At 34.3% G+C, this 20,518-nt stretch overlaps 1 protein-coding gene across 2 annotated transcripts in view; it reads right to left on the bottom strand.

Moving 5' to 3' along the window:
• The window catches only part of faf (ubiquitin carboxyl-terminal hydrolase-like faf), a 189,568-nt gene that overhangs the window by 79,919 nt on the left and 89,131 nt on the right, over positions 1-20,518 (bottom strand). For both annotated transcript variants that reach the window (XM_089254411.1, XM_089254412.1), the window contains 6 exons: positions 18,645-18,799; positions 13,519-13,774; positions 10,792-10,917; positions 7,303-7,463; positions 5,912-6,020; positions 5,632-5,778 (listed from right to left, as the gene is read on the bottom strand). In XM_089254411.1, coding sequence (XP_089110537.1) covers positions 5,632-5,778; positions 5,912-6,020; positions 7,303-7,463; positions 10,792-10,917; positions 13,519-13,774; positions 18,645-18,799 — 954 coding nt within the window. The remainder of the gene's footprint in view (positions 1-5,631; positions 5,779-5,911; positions 6,021-7,302; positions 7,464-10,791; positions 10,918-13,518; positions 13,775-18,644; positions 18,800-20,518) is intronic.

Below are 20,518 nucleotides of genomic sequence, written 5' to 3'. Positions count from 1 at the left end.
AAAATTTGTAGCAGATACGAGCACAAATGTGTATTTTCTTCATAGTCACTTGAACAAACTTTCGGACAATCTGGGTCATTTTAATGAGTAAGAAGAGAAAGCTTTCATCAGAATAGGAAAGTAATGGAACATAAATATCAAAGCAGGCAAGATTTGCATATGGTGACAGATTACAGCTTTAGCTTCCCATGCAAGACCTCCAATGGCCATAACAGAAAATAATATAAGTGCTCTTCTTTGAATTAATTGAAGCATCCCATTTTGTTTTCATTTTAGTAGACTGAATGCTACACACATCTTGCATATTTTTTAACAAACCATTACTATTGATCTATTCCAATATCCTAAATACATTTCATTATTTTCATTCATTATACTGTTTTAACTTTATTCACAACTTACATTTCAGACAGATTTTGTGTGACCTGCTATTTAAATCTGCTGATTTTAAGGTATAATTTTAAAGATGTGAATTTTTTTGGTTCAAAATAGGTATTACTTAATATCATCGGTATCAATTTATGTTCGGATTGATCACTTTTATGATTACGATAATGGTGAAAAACAGGGTTGCATTTAAAATCCTGTACTATTTAATTTATTGATCTAATAAATGATCTAATCACCGATATTTGTAATTCAGATGTAGTACACATTTCAATCTTACATGTAGAGTTCAAAATACTCGCTTAATATTGTAATGATCTCGGATTCAATGGTTGGTCTGCAAAAAATAACGAGATGTTCAGAAAATTTTGGAATACTCAATTTGATGCCAGTTAATTTGTCTAAATCCAAAAGATAATTGTCTTCCGTAAAGGCCACAAGCTTTCCAAAAATTGTAAGTGGTTTTATAGACAGAACGAAATTGAGATTGTTAATGAATATACTTATTTTGGTGTACTTTTTTATTACAGTGGCTCATTTAAGAAGCATGTTGATAAGTCTGAATTGATCACTATCAACCGTGTTGACTGACTTCGTCATACACAGTCTATGAAATATCTTACTTGATTTCTTGATAAATTCAGACTATTTGAAGCTGTTCAGTTGGCTGTTTTATGTCTATGAAATATGGGGTCTAGACAATCATGATTTGGAGGCTGTGTATCTGAGATTTTTAAAAGCATGTTCCTCTCGTCAGCACTACACCCCATCATATTTAATTTACACCAAATTTGGTCGATTAACCTTGAACTTTCACTATGCTCAGAAGATCACTGTCTTGAATAGAGTATTCAGCATCTCAAAAAGTCATGATTTGAAGACTTGCATCAAATACAGCGTGGAACAAAATTGTGTGGGGGTGAGAGAATTCATTCACTCTATGAGGAATATAACATTGAATTTCCACGCTGACATCTAATCTTGAGTGGATTTCACCCAGATCTTGCAACTGTAGTTTGTCATTTTGGAAATTCACTCTTTATTTTTTACCTTAAAATAAAAAAAAGTATAAATTCAACCCATACTTTAAATATCTTTTTTTGCAAAGTTTTACTTGAATTCTGGATACAGTTTTCGCTATATTAAAAATTTACTACACACAAGACTGTATTTGATCTGCAACTTTGATTAAAGATTCTTGTATTTTTTTGTTGTAAAGACATAGTATCCAATTTTTTACATGTTTTATGCTCTTGTGAATCATTGCAGGGAATAAGATTGTCATCTCTAAATGTTCAATATTTTTTGATTTCAGAGGCGGTGAATTTGATAGAAAATGAACCACATATCATCATTAGATTTTTAGATCTTCTTGATGCGATGACAACTTTGAAACCTTGATTTTTCTCTCATAAGCTGAGAATATTGAAGACAGCAAGTCATCTATATAATTTTTTTTAAACAATTTGAATACTTCTGACTTTTCTAGATGTTGATATATATGTGTGTTTTTTTTCTTCTATACATTCTGTGTGTGTTTTTCAAAATACATTTTGTCATATTATTGCATGTAACTTTTTTTTTTTTGGCTTACAGTCAGTCTTTAGTGTACAAAATATTTTTTTCCCTCTCTCCATGCCCTCTACAACGCTTGGTTTAATTATTAATTTTTCTCCTTGTATTCAACTTTGTTATTTTCTCTCTCTCTCTCTCTCTCTCTCTCTCTCTCTCTCTCTCTCTCTTTCAATGTTGCTCTACTATGTACTTTAGTAATGTAATTTTCTGTACAAATTCTGGGCTCCAGTCCAAATGAATAAATTATTATTATTATTTCACTTTTATGATTAGATAGATTTCCTGCACTGATTTAAATGTATTATAACAAGTGTTCTCCCTTATGCGTCGGTGCAAGGGAACAAAGAAAAAAGATGCATAAGTGATAGAGGTTGTATGGTTGTATAAGTGAATAGCATTATTTATCTACATTTTTGACCGGGAGTGCAGAAAATCCTCTCATAACTGAGAGAAATGTATAAGTGAAAGATCATTGTATTTATGTGTGTATTGATTTAAATTTTGTGAAAATTCAATCTGATGTCTGTACTTATGTATTACTTAGCTTATATGCATTACTTTTTAAATTTATCTCAAAAAGTAGAACCAATCAGGAAAAAAAAAACCAGATTTGGAATCAGTGACTCAACATTACTTTGAAATCATTGAAATACATTTGGCAAAAAATCAGTGTTGAGCAGCATAATCTATAATTCAAACTTGTGAGTACACAATTTCAGCTCTCCAGCTGATGTAAATAATACACCCTTTCTCCCACAGAGTAACTGATAGCTAAATGTATGCCATCACTTTGGAATCATGTCATTTCACCAAAAAAAGAAAATTGAATAATATGTTCTTATAACTTATAGAAAAGGTGAGTCTTGGCTTCATACTGATTCTAACATATATGTGTAAGCAAACACACATATGCGCATGTATGCATTTGAATTCAGCACTAAACAGTAAAACTTTGGTAAGTTGTCACCAGAATAATTTTACACTCTATAGTTAATTCATAATTTTTCTCTGTTATGTATGAAAGAACTGAACTTTTAATGATTTGCACAATCGTGCCTATCAATACACCAGTGGATGGCAAGTACAAATATTAATTAGATTATTGGAGATACATATACAAAACAAACAAATGCATCAAGTTTAAACACAAAAAAAATATAGATGCATAATATAGTCTCGGATCCAGATAGATTGAAAAATAAATAAATAAAATGTTTTTTACCTGGGCGCATGGGCAGAGAGGGGGAAGCAAACGAAAACAAAAAGAAGAGAGCGTCAAAACTACTGCCCCAAGAGAAATATAATTTTTGATATATCCTTGACGAATCGAAAAAAATGTAGACACATAGAAGGAAGGGGGTTGCTAAAAATTAGATCGGGTGTAGATATGGCAAAGGTATTTAGAGATATGAGTATATCTTTGAAGGGCAAAGAATGTGCATTCCTTAAGAAGGTGAAAAAGATTATTGTAGCTATTAAGTTGATTGCAATACTGACAAGGTTCGTCAGGGTTAAATTTGTGCAATATACCTTTGTTAGTATAAAGTATGAAAGGGTAAAGGCGAAGCCTGGTCATATTCTTACGGACTGCCAAGGGGAGATTGAAGAGCAGGTAAGACTGTAGACAGAGAAAATTCAAAATTATCAGCGAAATGAAATAATGTTGAAGCAGACACTCGAGATCTGTCTTCTTGGAGAGAGATATCAGAATAATTATTAGTAAGGGATGTTAAAGCTACTGAAGTGAGGTAAAGAGTGGGTGTGCACCAGATATAGGTCGACCACAGTTATTCAGAAGGGTCTTGACTGAATTTGCCCAGTTTTCCGAATCTGTGTGACGACAGAGTTCAAGAAAGCAAATTTTTGGTAAACGATTTTCGTCCATTTTTCGAAGCCTAAGCCAATATGTGATAAGTTGGTTAAACATTTGTTTGGCAATGGGGAGGCGACCAAGCTCAAGTCTAATAAAATAACCAGGACAGTATTTGCTTATATTTAATAACTTTTTCAGAAAGCTCGTATGAACCCTTTCCAGCATATCAGCATAAAAGAAACCCCAAACCGGTGCAGCATAACATAGAGTAGATCACAGGCTATCAAATAATTTGAATGCCACACACAGTGAGGGGTTTCTGGAGCTACGCAGTAAGTCAAGCAGTTGATTCATGGCCGCAAAAGCCTTTTTAATCATGAAATTAGCTGCTAATGAAAATTTTCCTGAAGATGAAAAAGGGAGGGCAAGGTAGACATAGCTACTGGTTATTTGTTATGTAGAAAGCTAGACAAGAACAATGTTATCGCACTATGGTTTATTCATAGTTAATTTTTGTCAACATATCACTGTGGAAAAAAGAAAAGTTTAAGAGAAAGATAGCAATGATTTCTATGACTCCCTTTACTGAAAAAACTTTTGTCTTTCAATGGAAAGGGATTTGTGTGGCTTCTGACACCTCCCCATTTTTGACATTTGAAATTGTTTAGATGGCTTGAATACTCAAAACAATATCAATGAAAAAATGCACTGACATCGATAACATCACCATAGGTTCAAAAATAGCCCTAAAAACCTTATGCATGAAAACTTTCAGAAAAGACACAGAAAATTTATTCGTTGCCTAAAAGAAACCAAAGTTCTTGAGCAGTCAAACAATTTTCAAGATTATTGTACATTTGTACTGAACTATCAATTAATTTCTGAACATGTAAAAGAAACAAAGTTAATTTTTCTAAGAGTTGCTCTGTTAAGTCTAAATTAGAAAACTATTATAATGAATCATAGGTGTTGCTGCATTATAAGTATCATTTGTAAATTCTTTTTCTCTGAATCGTATAATGTTTACTACTTACATTTGTAAGCCTCGTGACATACCCTGTAGTATACCAGTTGCTGTGGATCGAATTTTAAAAAAAGTTTCTTGTAGCAATGCAATGTTTTGTGCAATATGATTTTACGAAATTTTCGTTCTTTGGATAATTTCACTTGGTCTTGGTCCCATTGTTCTTGGATTTTTGTGCATAAATTTTGCGAGAAAAATATTGTAGTGTAAATACAAGAACATGGAGTAGCTAACGTATAGAGAGTTGTATGGTTAACATAAAACTTATTTTCTCTAATAGGGTTGTTAATAAATGAAATGGCTTACCCCAGGGTAGTAAATTTTAATACAATTGACACGTTTAAAAAGAAATACGATAAACATGTTGGGGTAAATTGAGAAGCTATCCATACTTAGAATAAGACAACCATAAGCATTCTTTATGGGCACTGTATAATATTTTATCATGTACATATTGTTTGTAATTGCATTTTTAATTGGTATATGATATCCTTATTTGTTATGGCCATATTTCTCAGCCACTCATTTCTCATTGGGCATTTTGCCTGTTGTGGCATTGTATTTTTATTGTATTGTATTTAGCGGTAACAAGTTAAGTAAAAGTGAATTTTTTAAATATATAAATTTAATTATAATTTTAATGAATGTCATATTATTTAAAATTAATGTGATTTTACTTGAATGCATATTGAAACTGACAACATTTTTCTCACTGAAGTACACACTCTGATGAAGTCGTAACAATTTCTCAGTCATCAAGTGATGACTCAACAAGGTTTTACTTCATCATGCTTATATCTCACTCGCTTAATATAAATGCAATTTTTCTTACCCTTACTGCTTTCAGCCAGTCAATTTCATTGTTTAATAAGTTTTGCGCAGTCGGTAGTTGACAGTTACTGCCACAAGCATAGTTTAATAGTCGGCAGAGTAGCTGGAAAAACTCGTGGGACGACCTGGCATATTCTTTGACAGTCGTCTAAAAGACACAGAAGTAAATAACAAAGTAAAGGATTATATGTATATATATTTTCCTCACAGATATCCAAGTACGAAATACAAATTAAAGTCAAAGTTGTTACATATATGAACAATATGAAGTCTGAACTTACCATTAACTGAGTGAATAATAGTGTAATGAAGAATATTAAGGACTGATGGCCAATATAACATTTAGTAGCTATCAGTAAAAACTGTTCAGCAGCACTCACTCTAATAGAACTGTGGAATGAAGGGAAAGCATTAATAAGCATCGGAGAAAATATAAATTTAGTCTCACAAACCAAATTTGTGAAAATTTCATGCATTGTTATCACCAATATAGTGAAACTGCTATTACATGATGTAGTTGGGACAAGCCTATGTCAGTAAATCAAAATTGCTCTCAGGAAAGAAAATATGTCCTCTGTAGCTCAATGGTAGAGCACTTACCTGGACAGTGAGAGGTTGGTGGTTCGTTTCCCAAAAGAGGAATGTGAATTTTCTTTCCAAACATTCATCTCGGCTTGGTTACCCAGGCTTTCATACTTCATAACATATTTACTGTTTACAGCATTGAGGATTAAACAAACTGCTTTGAAAATTAGTTTTTTTAATGGCAAATCTGTTGTCAAGAACTCTCAAATAATTCAAGGAGCATGATAAGGATGGCAAGCAATAGTCTTAAAATGTTTGTCTGGTCAAGAGTACAATAAATTTTTCTTATTGCAGTCAGAAAAAATAGATTGTTGTATCTGTGGAGTTTTTTTTTAACATACCCCCCCCCCCTCCATTCAAACAAATTTTCTAAAGAGCAATATCACCCATTTTAAGAAACATTAATCCAACCTTCACTTCACAACTATTGGTGCTCTTTTATATGCAGCAACATTCTGTGAATGATTTTGCAGCAATGCTAGGCATTTAGAACATTTTACTGAGTCCAATTCTTAAAATTAATTTATAAAAAGAAACTTGGTTAATCAAAGCTCAGATAATTGGAGTCCTATTGTAATTTCAATTTCATATAATGACATAAAACCATATATTTATATAATGCAAAATACAGAATGTACAATGCACTGAGAAGAAAATCTGACCCGAGTTCTTGATCAATTTGTGTTTTTATGAAACCCAAACAGCCTTTAAGGTAATGTAAATATTTCACTGAATGGAATTTTGTTTTTTAAAATTATAAACATAAAATATAAGTGCAGTTTGTATGCACAAAATTGACTCGCTGCTTTGCACTGGCAAAGTGTGAAAAAAATAACAGTGAATCATATTCACTATATTCCACACTTGAAAATCAAAAATGCTGATTCATGTCTCTTGTCAGCAATGTATTGACAAGAATCAACAATCACTTTTGGAATGCTTACTTTAGTGACCGTGATTCCCTAGCGATGCGTTTCAGACATGCTATATGCCTTTATAATAGTTTATCACTTTTTCAATCCTTCCAATGCTAACTATTCGGATAAGATATGATTAAAAGAACAAGTAAAATGTGAACACAACTCACCGATTTTTACATATTAACAAGAGATCAATGATGAATTGATGCCAATTTTTCTCCTTCATCAAAGAATCTAAAGCTTCTGGACACAAAGCTAGTGTAATTGTAAGGACTTCTAATGCCTCTCTACATAAATACATTTCTTCATTGTCAATCTGTTTACTGGCCTGAATAAAAAGAAGAACGTGTGACTCTTTGCGCACAACATATTCTCATAGAGTTATGTCATATTATCAATAAGAAATTGTGTCTCATTATCAATAGTTATATTACTACACAGATGCATAAAAAAAAAAAAAAAAAACCAGAAACTCATGAGCTTAAGAGTTGCACACAATCACAAGTGCACTGGCATTTAAAATACCCACATAACATCATGTGTCTCTTCATTAATTTATTATTATTTGATTGTGCACTTGATCCTCTGTAAATGGATACCAGAGAAGATAAACTGGTTGTTTTTTTCCCAATTCAATACCCTAGATTAATAAAAAAATAATAATATAAGTGGCTATGTATTAGAATACATAACAGTCAGTATTCCCAAGAATTAGCTGGTATGCTTCAAACTTGAGGGGGAAAGCCGCCTTTTTTTTAATGTTGGAGTCTGGTCCATTCCCAGCATGCAGGAAAAAACTGAGGTTTATCAAGAATCACAATACATTCAGAAGACCAATACATATCAATTTTAGTATATTTACTGAATGAATAAGCCAGTAACGAATGAAGTAATAGTTTTTACACCATAGCAAATGTGTTTTACTTAGGAATATGATAATGGAAACAGAGCGTTTGTGTATTGTTCTAATTTAACTATCGCCAACCTAAGACAAAATACAGATATTTATAATTTCAGAGTTTGAAAAAATAAGCTGTCACTTTTATATTGCATCATGGGTTTTGATTCTTTGCTCTGCTAATTTTAATTTCATACACGATCAAGGATTACAAAAATACTTTGCAGTCTACATATTTTTCGGAATAAATTTCTCACAAACACTTGAGATGGTAAAGCACGAAACAATTTGTAGGGTGACACCAATTTATTTTACAGAGCAACTATTAAAAATTTTTTGCAGCAATTTGAAAAAAGCAGTGTAAAATGGCTTCTCTGGAATACAAGAGTTTCTTTCTATTTTCCCCAATAACAATACATTCAGCTGGGCGCGCTTATACAGGGTGATTCAGAAAAGATGGGAAAAACTTTAAGAGGTGATAGTACACACCAATACAAACAATTGTCATCAAAGAATGCATGGTCTAACATGAAAATGAAACGCAAACACAGTTAACATGAAATGCGCTAGCGCATTTGCGTTTCATGTTAGACCATGCATTCTTTGATGACAATTGTTTGTATTGGTGTGTACTATCACCTCTTAAAGTTCTTCCCATCTTTTCTGAATCACCTTGTATATATCAGGCAGAAAAATTTGTGAAATATCGAGAAATTTCCGATCTTTCTCAGTACATTTATACTGGTTTCTTTCTCTTGCATGACCTCAATGCTGTCATCAAACTTGCCAAGTTCATGGATAACTTGACGTGATTTACAGTAAATTGCGATTCTTTTTTGTTTTTGCGTAACTATTTACAGGCAAAAAATACAATAAATGATAAATAAGGGCTATTTACATAATTTTCAAAACAGTACATTTATATCTAAGTCATTTAAATTCATGCAAACGAATATGCTTAGTGTCTGATAGTTTGAATAAAAAATCACGATTTGTAGTAGCAAAAGCAAACATCAGGCTAGAACTATGTTCATAACACTAGAATATCCTAAAATGCAGAGAACAGACAAGGTTCAAACTAGCCAATGAAATAGATTTGCACAGTGCAGATATTTAAAAATCACCCAGAATCTGTGACTAAATTTCCTGGCATCGGGGGGGGGGGGTACTATAGGTACATGTACATACATGAATGATATCTGAGAATTGTTGAAGATGAAACCTCGCCAACTAGACATTAGAGCTTGGTTAGAAGACTTCACAGCAATACAGTCTGCCCTCGATATTCGCATATTTCGAATTTGCAATCTCTTTCCCAGTTTTTTTGAAAACACTGTTAGGGTGATATTTCTCGTAGCGGAACAAAATATGAGTAGTACACAGGGCCGTAACGAGGATTTTTGCTGCCACCCAAAGCAAACATTATTTTGCCGCCGCCCCCACAACTTTAAGATTTGATAATTTTATAAGTGTTCTTTGTTCCCACGCAGTTACGGCCCTAGTAGTAAGTGTTAAATTAACATTAAAAAAAATCCCTCTTAAAGGTTTTTCTGGTGCTTCTGAAAATATCTATACAAGATTGTTGTTTACATGTTTCTAAAAGTGAAAAACTTGTAATGAAAATTTAAAATATGAACAAAGGCTTCACTGTTGAGATTTTCTGTTGTTGCGCATCACTACAGCCAAAGATATCAAGAAATAAGAATGTAAAATTTAATCACCATTATCTGTAGCTCCACCTGCTACTATATAACCCTGGATCCGCATATCTCTCATGTAGAAAGTGGTTTTTTTTTCTCAGTGAATGTGATAAAAAACAAGTTATATATTCCAAAACGTGCACACTATAGCCATCATTATTTAATCTACAAATCCTGAGAATGAGAAGTTCATTATGAGCAACATAGCCAAAGGCTTCCTAAGTTTAAATCGGCTATATATTGTTTCCATGAAATAGTTTTCAAAGAAATTCCAATTTTTTCATTTGTTGAATAAATAGAAGATGCTCTCCGACACGACCTAGCCTCCTTGGAGGTGAAGAGAGGAAGTTGTCTTGCACAACAGCTCTGGGAGTGAGCAGTCATCCATCAATCAATTCATGAAATAGACTCTTGGTATGTTTTTCACATGTAGAAACATTGCTAAATGAAGCCTTGTTACTATACTCAAACAAATCAACTGGAATTTAGAAGAAACAACTAACAGATATTATGTTGTTCTTTCCAGAAAGCATCACCTTGGAAAGCAGATAATGTAAAAATTAGAACTCCTACAGAAACTTGTAGGGTTTGGATTAGTCGTGGTCACCGTTGAAACGTCCCCCCCCCCCCAACTGCGAATATGGAGAGACTACTGTTGTTGATTATACAAGACTACTTTCTTTTACAGAATTTATTTTACTAACTGTATTTTTTGTACAAAAAAACTTTAGAATTTATAACTTAAGCATTTAAGCACTGTACTTTTTTTTTACAATAAGTACTTATAAATTTATTTTATTATTACTGTGTTGCAAGTGGGTAGAACTACTTGAACATTTGTAGACAATGAAGATCGGATTGTCTTATTTCCAAATCAGTTCTTCACTTTGAAACATGTTGTTTTTTTTCAATGATTACTCTAAAAATATCAATTCAGATCACTATTGTGTAATAGTAAATAATCCCACACACATAATTCCAAATTTGATGCACATCAAATTTGGGAAATTTTGATATAAAAGCTTGAATAAAAGATCATATCATAAACAATAACATACTTTTTCAACAGCGCGATGAAGCTCTTCATTAGAAGACTGCATCAAGTGGGTTGACCCCGATGATGCAGCCCATGCGATTTTGATGATTGCTCTGATAGTGGACAGATCAGGGAGGTGACCAATGGCCTGGATTGTCAGAGAAAATTTAATTTTTTTCTTAATGTAAAAAAGATATTAAAGACATTTTCACTTCAAAAATTGAATAAAAAAACTTGAAATTTATAGATACTACGGAATGACTACATCACATCTAGAACACAAAATGTAAAGTACGTGTTTTGTGATTGTGTACGTTATTCTTGATTTTAGTACACCAATCAATTGTTTTTGGTAGTTGCTCAAATACTCTACGTAGCATTGCTGAAGGTACTGTTCCCAAGGCCCCAACTAGAAACAAAAATTTACTCTTTTGCCAGGGGGGAAATGTCCATTTTTGCACCCTTCTCTCTGTAATTTTGAACAGAGAAACAGTAAACTCAATAGCCAGTGCACAGGGTGCCAGAACCTGTGTTTCCCTAGTTGTGGCCCTAACTGTCCCATAAAAACAAGAACTTGCTGATGTGGTTCAGATCCTCAAAAATTAAACTAAATAAGCCATAAGAAAATTTTAAATATTATTTTGTCAGTTCAGAAAGTGTTTACTTTTGAAAGTTTTATACATAAATAATCATTAAACTGGCTGTTTAATGGCTGCTCACTGAAAAGTTGTATCTCACTAACCCTTTGGAGATGAGCTTGGGGGGGGGGGGGGAGAGAGGCGAGATCTATACAGCATTGCATTTTTACTGTTGTTTTGTTGGCATTTCTGACGTACCTCTATACCAGGAAAAATTCTGAATATAACTAAATATATTTCCATTGGAAAACTGTATGGGAGAGATATGATCAAAATAATATACATTGCAATGTAGATAGAACAGATAAAAATTTTTAAAAATTCCCATAGCAATTGAATGTTTCCACCATAAATATTTTGAATATTTACCTTTCAAGGTTATAAAAAAATTTTAGACAACATTTACATTTTTGTTGGAATATTTGGATGATTGAAAAACGAATTTGGGATGCAGAATGACAAAAAAAAAAAAAAAAAAAATCACACAGTATGGGAATGCACTTTTTTTTATTACACCAGCCACCCCATGCTGAGCTTTTTTCCCCCCAACGGGGCTTTACAACTTGTGTGCTGCGCGCTGATTACGTTAGGATTTTTATAACAATGATTCATTGATAGAGATATCCAAAAAAATTGTGTATATCCATGAGCTAAAATTTGGGAACCAGTTTAGAATAAATTGACCAGCTTCAACCCTCTTATGGTCTTCACCTTTGGTCAGGCGCAACACAAATCCTAAAACGTTTGGACACAACTCATCTGTGATATTAAAAATCAAATTTTAGCTTAGGCTTGAGGGGGAATGCTTTTAAAAACTGAACTCTTTACTCAAACAAGGTTATATACAAGTAAATTTTTTATATTTCCCCTTACTATTTCCTACAACAAAATTTGAATGAAACTTTAAGTTCTCTCTCAAAACCCTGCCCTTTTGCAGAAAAAAAATTGGGTGCTTTATCTCACGGATGTGCCTCACAGAAGGTTAAATCAATGCCTATCAATAACAGTTATAAACTATTGGCTACAACCCACTGAAGTCATCCTGATGTTTTGTTCCTCATATTGGACAGATTTATTATCAACTTGATCAAATATGAGGAATGCAAGAAGCCCCTAGATCTCGGCCTAGCCACTCTGTACATTTTCACTTTAATTTCTGCTTTGCTTTGTAAACACATTGCACTTAGCAATCTTTTGTTGATTCTGGGGACTGAGAGGGAAATGGAGGAGGGTTCCACAGACATGCATATTTACGTGTACATGCAAGTCTTTCATTGGTTAAACCAGGGCTTATCAAACTGTGCGCCGCCAACCTTCAACAGGGGTGTCACAGGACGAGGGCCTGACAAAGGTTCTACGAAGCAATTCTTTGTTAGACTTCTATGGGGAGCCGCAGATAAGCGTTGATTAGGGAAAGAGGCGCTATAGGTGAAAAAATTTTGGGAATCTCTGGATTAAAACTGTTAGACTTTCTGCCCTTCCAGAACATGCACCTGTATCATAACACCTGCTATGCTTCATGTGATATAAAAGGAAGTAAGGATTAGTTCTAAGAAAGTGGAGGAGGGTGTACACTGGTAGTCTGTAGGCTCATTAAGAAAAAAATTATCCCATTTGGAAAAGTCTCTCTGCAGAGAACAAACAGGCCTTCAACATACTTACATAACATGAAAATTCAAGCATTTACCATCTTTACTTCAAGATATGGAAGTGAAGATGTCATACAGAGATGGCAGCACTAGAAATGACGGGAAGAAGCACAACTCTAACAACATAAATATGTTAGGGCCATGTATATACATAGACTCACGCAATACGTTCGGACATGTATTGATTCATTAGAAATTTCCCCGAGGAATGTGTACGAGGTGCATGTTCGGTTAGGTAGTAGTAGTAGGCTCATTAAGATAACTTAAGTTATGTATATTTCTTTCTCTCTTAAGTTTTGATAAATAAAGTTAGGAATGTAAAGTACTACTTTAGATGGGAAAAATTGATAATATAAATCAAAACAGCATCTCCAAAAACCACTGAATATAAATAACACGCTAAACATATATTTTTCATTAATTCAGTTTCTACGAATTTATTATATAATATTACTATAGTACCTGGTCATGTAGGAGCTGAGCTAGTCTAACAGAAACATTTTTAAGGGTGTATTCACAGCTAGGGTTTGGCATATGAAGCAAAGCCTGTTGAAGGACTGATGCTCGTCCTTTTAGAACAGTAGTGCTAGGTAATATTGGAGACAAAGAACTCGGTGATACGTGACCATGAGCTGCCTCTGCCTCCACCTGTACTATGCATCGGCCCACAGTTGACAATAACAGCTTACATATTTTTAGAACCATGAAGTATGCAGATCTACGGAGAAAGAGTAAAATTATAAGTTGCAAAAAATATCCGAGCATCACTTAGATATACTGGGACAAAGAACGTTCAGCAATGTACTTCGTCCGATGAGAACATGCAAAACTCACATGATAACACCATCTATCAATTTTTTTTAAAAGTATAGTGATTAAAATAGAAAAAGATTTTTCAAAGAATACGAGCAAAATTAGCAAGAAGTTAACAAAAACACATATTGGATAATAGGAAAAAAAATTGAAAAGTGAAACGAAAAGTAGTTTTACATGGTTTATACTCTTTGAAAGTAAAAAAATTCAAGGATTATTCAAGCACTTTTTCAGGCAAAATTTTAAAACTCAAATGGTATTTTAATTGGATTTTTAAAATTTATATTCATATTTTAAAGGTAAAAAACGGCCAATCTGGAAAAACTGGCAAAGCAAAACGCTGCACATGTGTAGCGGCAGGTGTTGACCATCTGCCGCCACCGTTGTTCAGTTGAACGTCGTTTGTGTTCCGTGAAAGACTTGTTTTACAAAGTGCTTGTTTAGTGTGTTGGTTCTTAACTGAGAACAGGAAAATCCACAAGGAATTTCTACCCGAGGGAACGACGATGAATGTTTTGAATGAACATTTTGGCCCGTTTCATGAAATGTCTACGCAGGGTACGGCCTCAGTACGCACAACAAGGTTCATGGTTTCTTGTTCACGACAATGCTCGCCCTCACACAGCCAATATCGTCAAACAGTTCCTGGCAAAAAAAGGGGTGGTGCAAATTGAACATCCACCATACTCGCCAGATCTCAATCCTCCAGACTTCTTCCTATTCCCACGACTCAAACTCGCTTTGAAAGGAAAGAGATTTGACAATATTCCTGACATCCAACAAAACGTGATGAGGTTTTTGAACTTCATCCCAAAAGAAGACTTCTTGCAAAGTTTCCAGGACATGTATAGGAGATCTCAGCGGTGCATAGTAATGGGAGATGACTATTTCGAAGGACAGTAAGGTAACTGTCGTTAACATTTCATCTAGGTTAATGTTACAGGACTATTCACTGAACTTTATTGTCAGAGGTTGTATATTAGAGAGAGAGAGCATATAGTCACATATGTAGAGTGCCCGTGTGACCTGTGTTTCTCTGGGACATTTCTGTATTTTTACTTAATTTTAGCCATCCCGACTTTTTCACAAAAAATGTCTCATTACTTCCCATACATTTTCAACAAAGCCTATTTGAATTTTTATTCTTTACTTACATATTAAAATTATTCTTTCTACCCTATAAATTATGCTATGATATTCTATGAGTGAATATACATCTAGCAGATTTGTCATGTCAATGTTTTTTTAGTTTTTTTTGTCATAAATTCATTTAAATCTACTGCTTCAATACAATGGTACTTCATTTTCTGCTTTGGTGGTTTCTCAGTAATTTTAGCAATAATTTGCAACTTTGCTTACCTTTGGCATCATTTTTGGTGACAATTAGCAACTTTCCCATAATTTCATTGAAGAAATATGGTCAGCCTACATATATGCAACTGACATTCATTAATGTAACAGTTTGCAATATTTTGCAGCAATAAGCGCAATGTTTTCTGCCAGATTTTAGGCAACATCTTTCAAAGTGCAGAAATAACCTCAGGTATGTGTGACCATATCTCCCATTTTTAACATTGTCTTGTAATAACTAAATTTTTTTCAAGCACTTGAAATTTTTTTTTTTCAAGGACTTGTAGAAATATAGTGTAAATCAAGGAGTGGAAATATAGTGCGTCACAAAATGAAAAAAACCTAAAGTTTATACAGTCCCGCGTCCTCTAACTTCCAATTAGAAAGTTGTTGCCCTGTCTATTCTGAACCCAACAACAAAAATCCTATGTTTTTTTAAGTGCAATATTCACTGGGATATTCAAATTCAAAAATAGGAAAAACGTTTGTGAAGAACATAAAGGGAGGAAGGATGCGTCTGTTAGTCTCTTCTGTTCTTTCCCAACTTTACTCCGATTTTTAAGAATTCACATATCTCACTTAATATTGCACTTAAAAACATAGGATTTTTGTTTGGGTTCAGAAGAGAAAGGGCAACAACTTTCTGATCAAAAGTAGACTGTATAAAAATTTAGATTTTTTATTTTGTGACACTATTCCCACTCTCAAAACTGGTACAGTGTAATTTTTAAATACATTTTGAGAATTTTTAAAACTGAGATCATACCTCTACGATGCACGGTTCATAAGATAAAGGCTGCATTAGCATTTACAGAACACCCTGTATACAGTTCCCATTGCTTAATGTAATCACAATGCACATCAGGACTCAGTGTCTCTGGTAACAATAACTAAATGATAACTACAGTCGGCCCGTGTTCGCGGATCCATGTTTCTCTTAAAGAAAATGCTGTTTTTTTTGTGGGTACAAGACTGCTGCAAAAAAGTATTCCAATTGATTGTAATATTATAACGCAAAAGGCAAAAAACTGTTACCCTTCTATAGTCTCAGCCACCTCGTTGGGCATTTTGCCTGTTGTGGCGTTGTATTTGTATTTGTATAAAGGGAAGGGCTGGTGAAAGGTCTATTTCATCAGAATTTTATGCAAGTAAAGATTGGTTTAAGAAATTATTCAGATTATGCAATGTAAAAGTCACTGGCAAACAAGCCTTTGCTGACCAGGAGGCAGCAAGAAAATTTCTAGAAACTTCGCAGAAAATTATTGTAGAGAAGGATTACACACCTCAGCAACTGCTTAACGCTGACGAAACTGCACTATTTTTGAAAAAAATGCCACAAAGAACATATATCACCCAAGAAGAAAAGCAAGCACCTGGTTTTAAGGAAAGTCAAGATAGACCTACTATGTTGTTTTGTGCAAATGCGTATGGGTACACGATTACTGTCATAACTAGAGCTGAGGTGGCTCTTAAGAGAAAAACAGTCAACTCGGTTTGGATTAACCTTTGGCCACAATGGTCCTCCAGGACACAACCATTTCTACAGAACTAAATGAAGAGATTATAAAAGACACTGTCACGGTAGCAAAACAGGTAGGTGGAGAGGGGTTCAATGATATGGATATAGGAGAAAATCAACCAGATAATTAATAGCAATGATTGAGGTGGATTTAACTGACTGATCCTGAAATTAAAGCGGTACCAGATGAAGATCAAGATAAAAAAGTGGAGAAAAGTTCACCATTAGTAACATAGCGGAGAGCTTTGTAAGTTCAAATCAGCAATAGATTGTTTTCATGGCATAGTTTATGGTACGTTCTTCACATGTAGAAAAATTAGTAGAGGAAGTCTTGTCAACATATTCCAACATACTTGATAATATGACGAAGAAGAAACGGCAAACAGAAATCACAATGTTCTTCCAAAAAACATTGTTAACAATCACTGCACCCTCTTTTACATTCCCTCCAACCTCTGCATCACCCTGCTCTTCTCATGATGTTCAATAAACGAGATGAACAAAAGAAACCCATGGTTTCGCGGCCAACCCCGGAACGTAACCCCCACGAATATGGGGGCTGACGATGTACCCAAAAAGTCAGGTTAGCAGGTACAGGGACCATATATCCTATTTGGCCGAATAGGACAGACGGTTAACAGATATTAGTAAAACATGATAACTAGGTTTTTCTTTCCCACACAATTAGTTGCGAAATGCTCGATCACTCCATTATTATTATTTTCGATATAAACAGGACTATTCGATTCTAAAACAGGACTTCATTTTCCTTTGATCTAAAATAATAATAGGTTTTTTTTTCCATTGGAGGTGATAGAATGAAACTTTCAGAAGAATATAGATTTGGTTGAAGGGGTGCAAAGAAGAACCACTAGAGCACTGAAGGGTATGCAAGGCTTGAGCTATGAAGGGAGACTTCATTCATTGAGAATGTTTTCTTTGGTAAAATGTAGGTATTGTAGAGATATGGTTAAAGTATACAAGATTTTCAAGGGGGATTGATAATCGATATGCAAGATTATGAAATATTGTTATGCCGTCTTTCAAATGCGTCAACTCAGGGACATCGATTTAGATTAGTTAGAAATAATTCTAGGTCATTGTGTTGCAGAGAGTTTTTCCTCCAACAGGGTAGTACATGCATGGAATAGCTTATGCATTGCCCCTGGGAAGAATATAATTTAACGCCAGTTTTTCCATGCAGAATAGAGAAATCACTTCTGCAAACTGTACATAAAACATGTTTCCTTTTGTGGATGCTATCAGTGATTGATAAAATCTTGGGTATACAGACTCTTAAAAGCAGTTTTATATTTTATTTTTGTCGACATATTTAATCAGAGGAAACAATTTAAAAACTCCAAAATATAAAGCTGCTGACGAAAAAACTTGATGTGTTTGCCACATAGCTGTCAATGGAATACAATGATGATTATACAGGGATTTTTCGGCAACCAAGGTCATCCCCCTGATAAATGATTGTCGATAAACACTAATTAAACAAAGTCATGTGTTTGCCAGTTGCTTAAATGAGGTCACAGAGACCTCATTTATGCATGCTCTCTGGGTGTTTTCCCAAACGGCGACGGTAGTCATTGATGTCACGTCACCATCAAAACTCACGAAAAATCAGATTTTCTACCGAAATCTGGAGAAATTTTAACAAATCCAGAGATCGGGAGGAAGAGTGAAAAATCCAGAGTTTTCTCCCGCCAAAATCCAGAAAGTTGGCAGGTTTGCCTTTACAATGGTTTGTCACTTCCTCACTACTCCCAGTACTCAGTATTTTTGCTACCATATATATATATATATATATATATATATATATGCATGAATTTCTATAATAGACTAATCATTTCAATGAAAATTATATAGCTACCACATAGAATTGATGAAATACTATTACCTCTTCGTGTTAACATCAGCCCCAGATAGAAAATTATTTTTTGTGATCATTCCTAACGTTACAGGTACACCCCCACTTCTCACAAAATTGTACTGGAAACTCTGTGCATCTTCAGAGAGTGGATTTTGAGCTGGCATCAGTAATGAATAGACCACCTATTTGAATCCAAAATCATATCAGAATTGCAATAGACATAAAAAATGTTGGCATTTAAATTGGATGATATATTTTCATTACATTCATCATAAGAATCTTTGAAGATTTTTAAAAAATTTTCATTTTAGAATCACACTTTTTAATTAGGTATATTTTTCACAATTTTGCATATAGTGGTAGAAGAAATGTTGAAAAGAAAAAATTAGCATATGTTTATCATAGAAATCATAAGTTAACTGTTGAGAGAAAGTTACTCGTGGCAAAACAGTCATTATTGCAAGTCTTTTTTCTCAACACTTCCTCCCCATCACCAGCACTTGGCATCATCATCATGAGATATCTAAGTTGCATTAATGAATACTGAATTAAAAAATTTGTTTTTAGCTACCAGCCAAAAAATTGCAACAGCTGAACCCCCTATGATTGTGGCTTGCACTTGTGCTTTTTTAGTTTGTCAGATGCATAAAAAATCATATATATAATACCAGCTATTTTCTACCAGTAGGACCATGAACAACACAAGGCGGCTGACAAGGCTCTAGCCTAAATGTCCGCTAATCTATTTGGATTTTTTTTACAATACAGATTTACTTAAAAATCAATCTGAGTAGAAAGGAAATCATTCCAGGGAGGAGGGGGAAGACCCCGGCTGAAATAAGGGGCGCTTCCAGAAACAATATTCTGCACCTTCCATGGAAGGACATTAAACTTTCCCAGTCCCTGCATTGCCTTTGGGAGCCCCTAGACAGCTTCGAGAAATACCCACCTAGCTAAATGGAATGCTCACAGAGACCTTCAAACTAACCTCTGTTCGCTCTAACTTGGGTCCTGATGTCAATAAACTGCTGTACCAATTTTTGATATCACTCCGCATCCTTTATCTCTATTGGTTGTAATTTTACCCACCCCTTCATTACGTGTTCCGAACACGTGCGTTTTTTCCTCAAACGCGAGATTGTAAATTCGTTATGAAGAATTTTCCTGGAATTTTTTTTTTTCACTGTTCTCCAAATTTTGTTGAAATAAAAACTGTTGATAACACTAATTAAAATAGAAAGAGGTATATATCTCCCAAAAAAAAAAATTCAATAAGGTATTCTGTCCGTTATCATGGCACACTCCTCATGAGTTGGGATGACAGGGCTCCAGCCCGGACATTGCCTGCGACAATTCTTGTCATTTTTTTATTTTTTTAAGCTAAAAGTTTACTATATAGCATAGGCGGAGATAGACTTGAAAGTCTGTGGGGGCAAGGTCATTATTGCTGGGGGAGACACGATGATGATGATGTCAATACATATATACTTTAGATCTGCCCACTCCACTTTTGACGCTGGGGGGGGGGGGGGGCAGTATCTCCGCCCATGCTATATAGAAGGGCTGTTGAGAGGTTGGTCTGAGGGCCCGCCAAAGATCACAGGCTGGGGGATCTTGCGGCAGGATGTGAGGCCATGGTCGTTACAAAAGTTTGTGCGAGTTGTTTATTATTTTACGGCAGATAGTGAGATAAAAAATCCTCATTTTTTTCTTATTACTTTTTTTTTCTTCAGAATTTTACAATTTTATTTCTGAGCTAATTTACGCTGTATGATTTTCCTGGGACGGATATGCTACCAATTATAACGTGAAACAAATTATGAGCAACTTACCGTTGTGTTGTCACTTTTTATTTTCCTTGCGGGTCTGTATAATTAAATATTTCATAATAATCCATGGGC

This window comes from Pholcus phalangioides, unplaced genomic scaffold (genome assembly GCF_987345545.1).
Source record: "Pholcus phalangioides strain wild (caught in Gottingen) unplaced genomic scaffold, Ppha-v1.0 ptg000041l_1, whole genome shotgun sequence".
Classification (NCBI taxonomy): domain Eukaryota; kingdom Metazoa; phylum Arthropoda; class Arachnida; order Araneae; family Pholcidae; genus Pholcus; species Pholcus phalangioides.
Note: the sequence above shows the minus strand (reverse complement) of the source record. Positions and strands in the feature narration are given on the sequence as shown.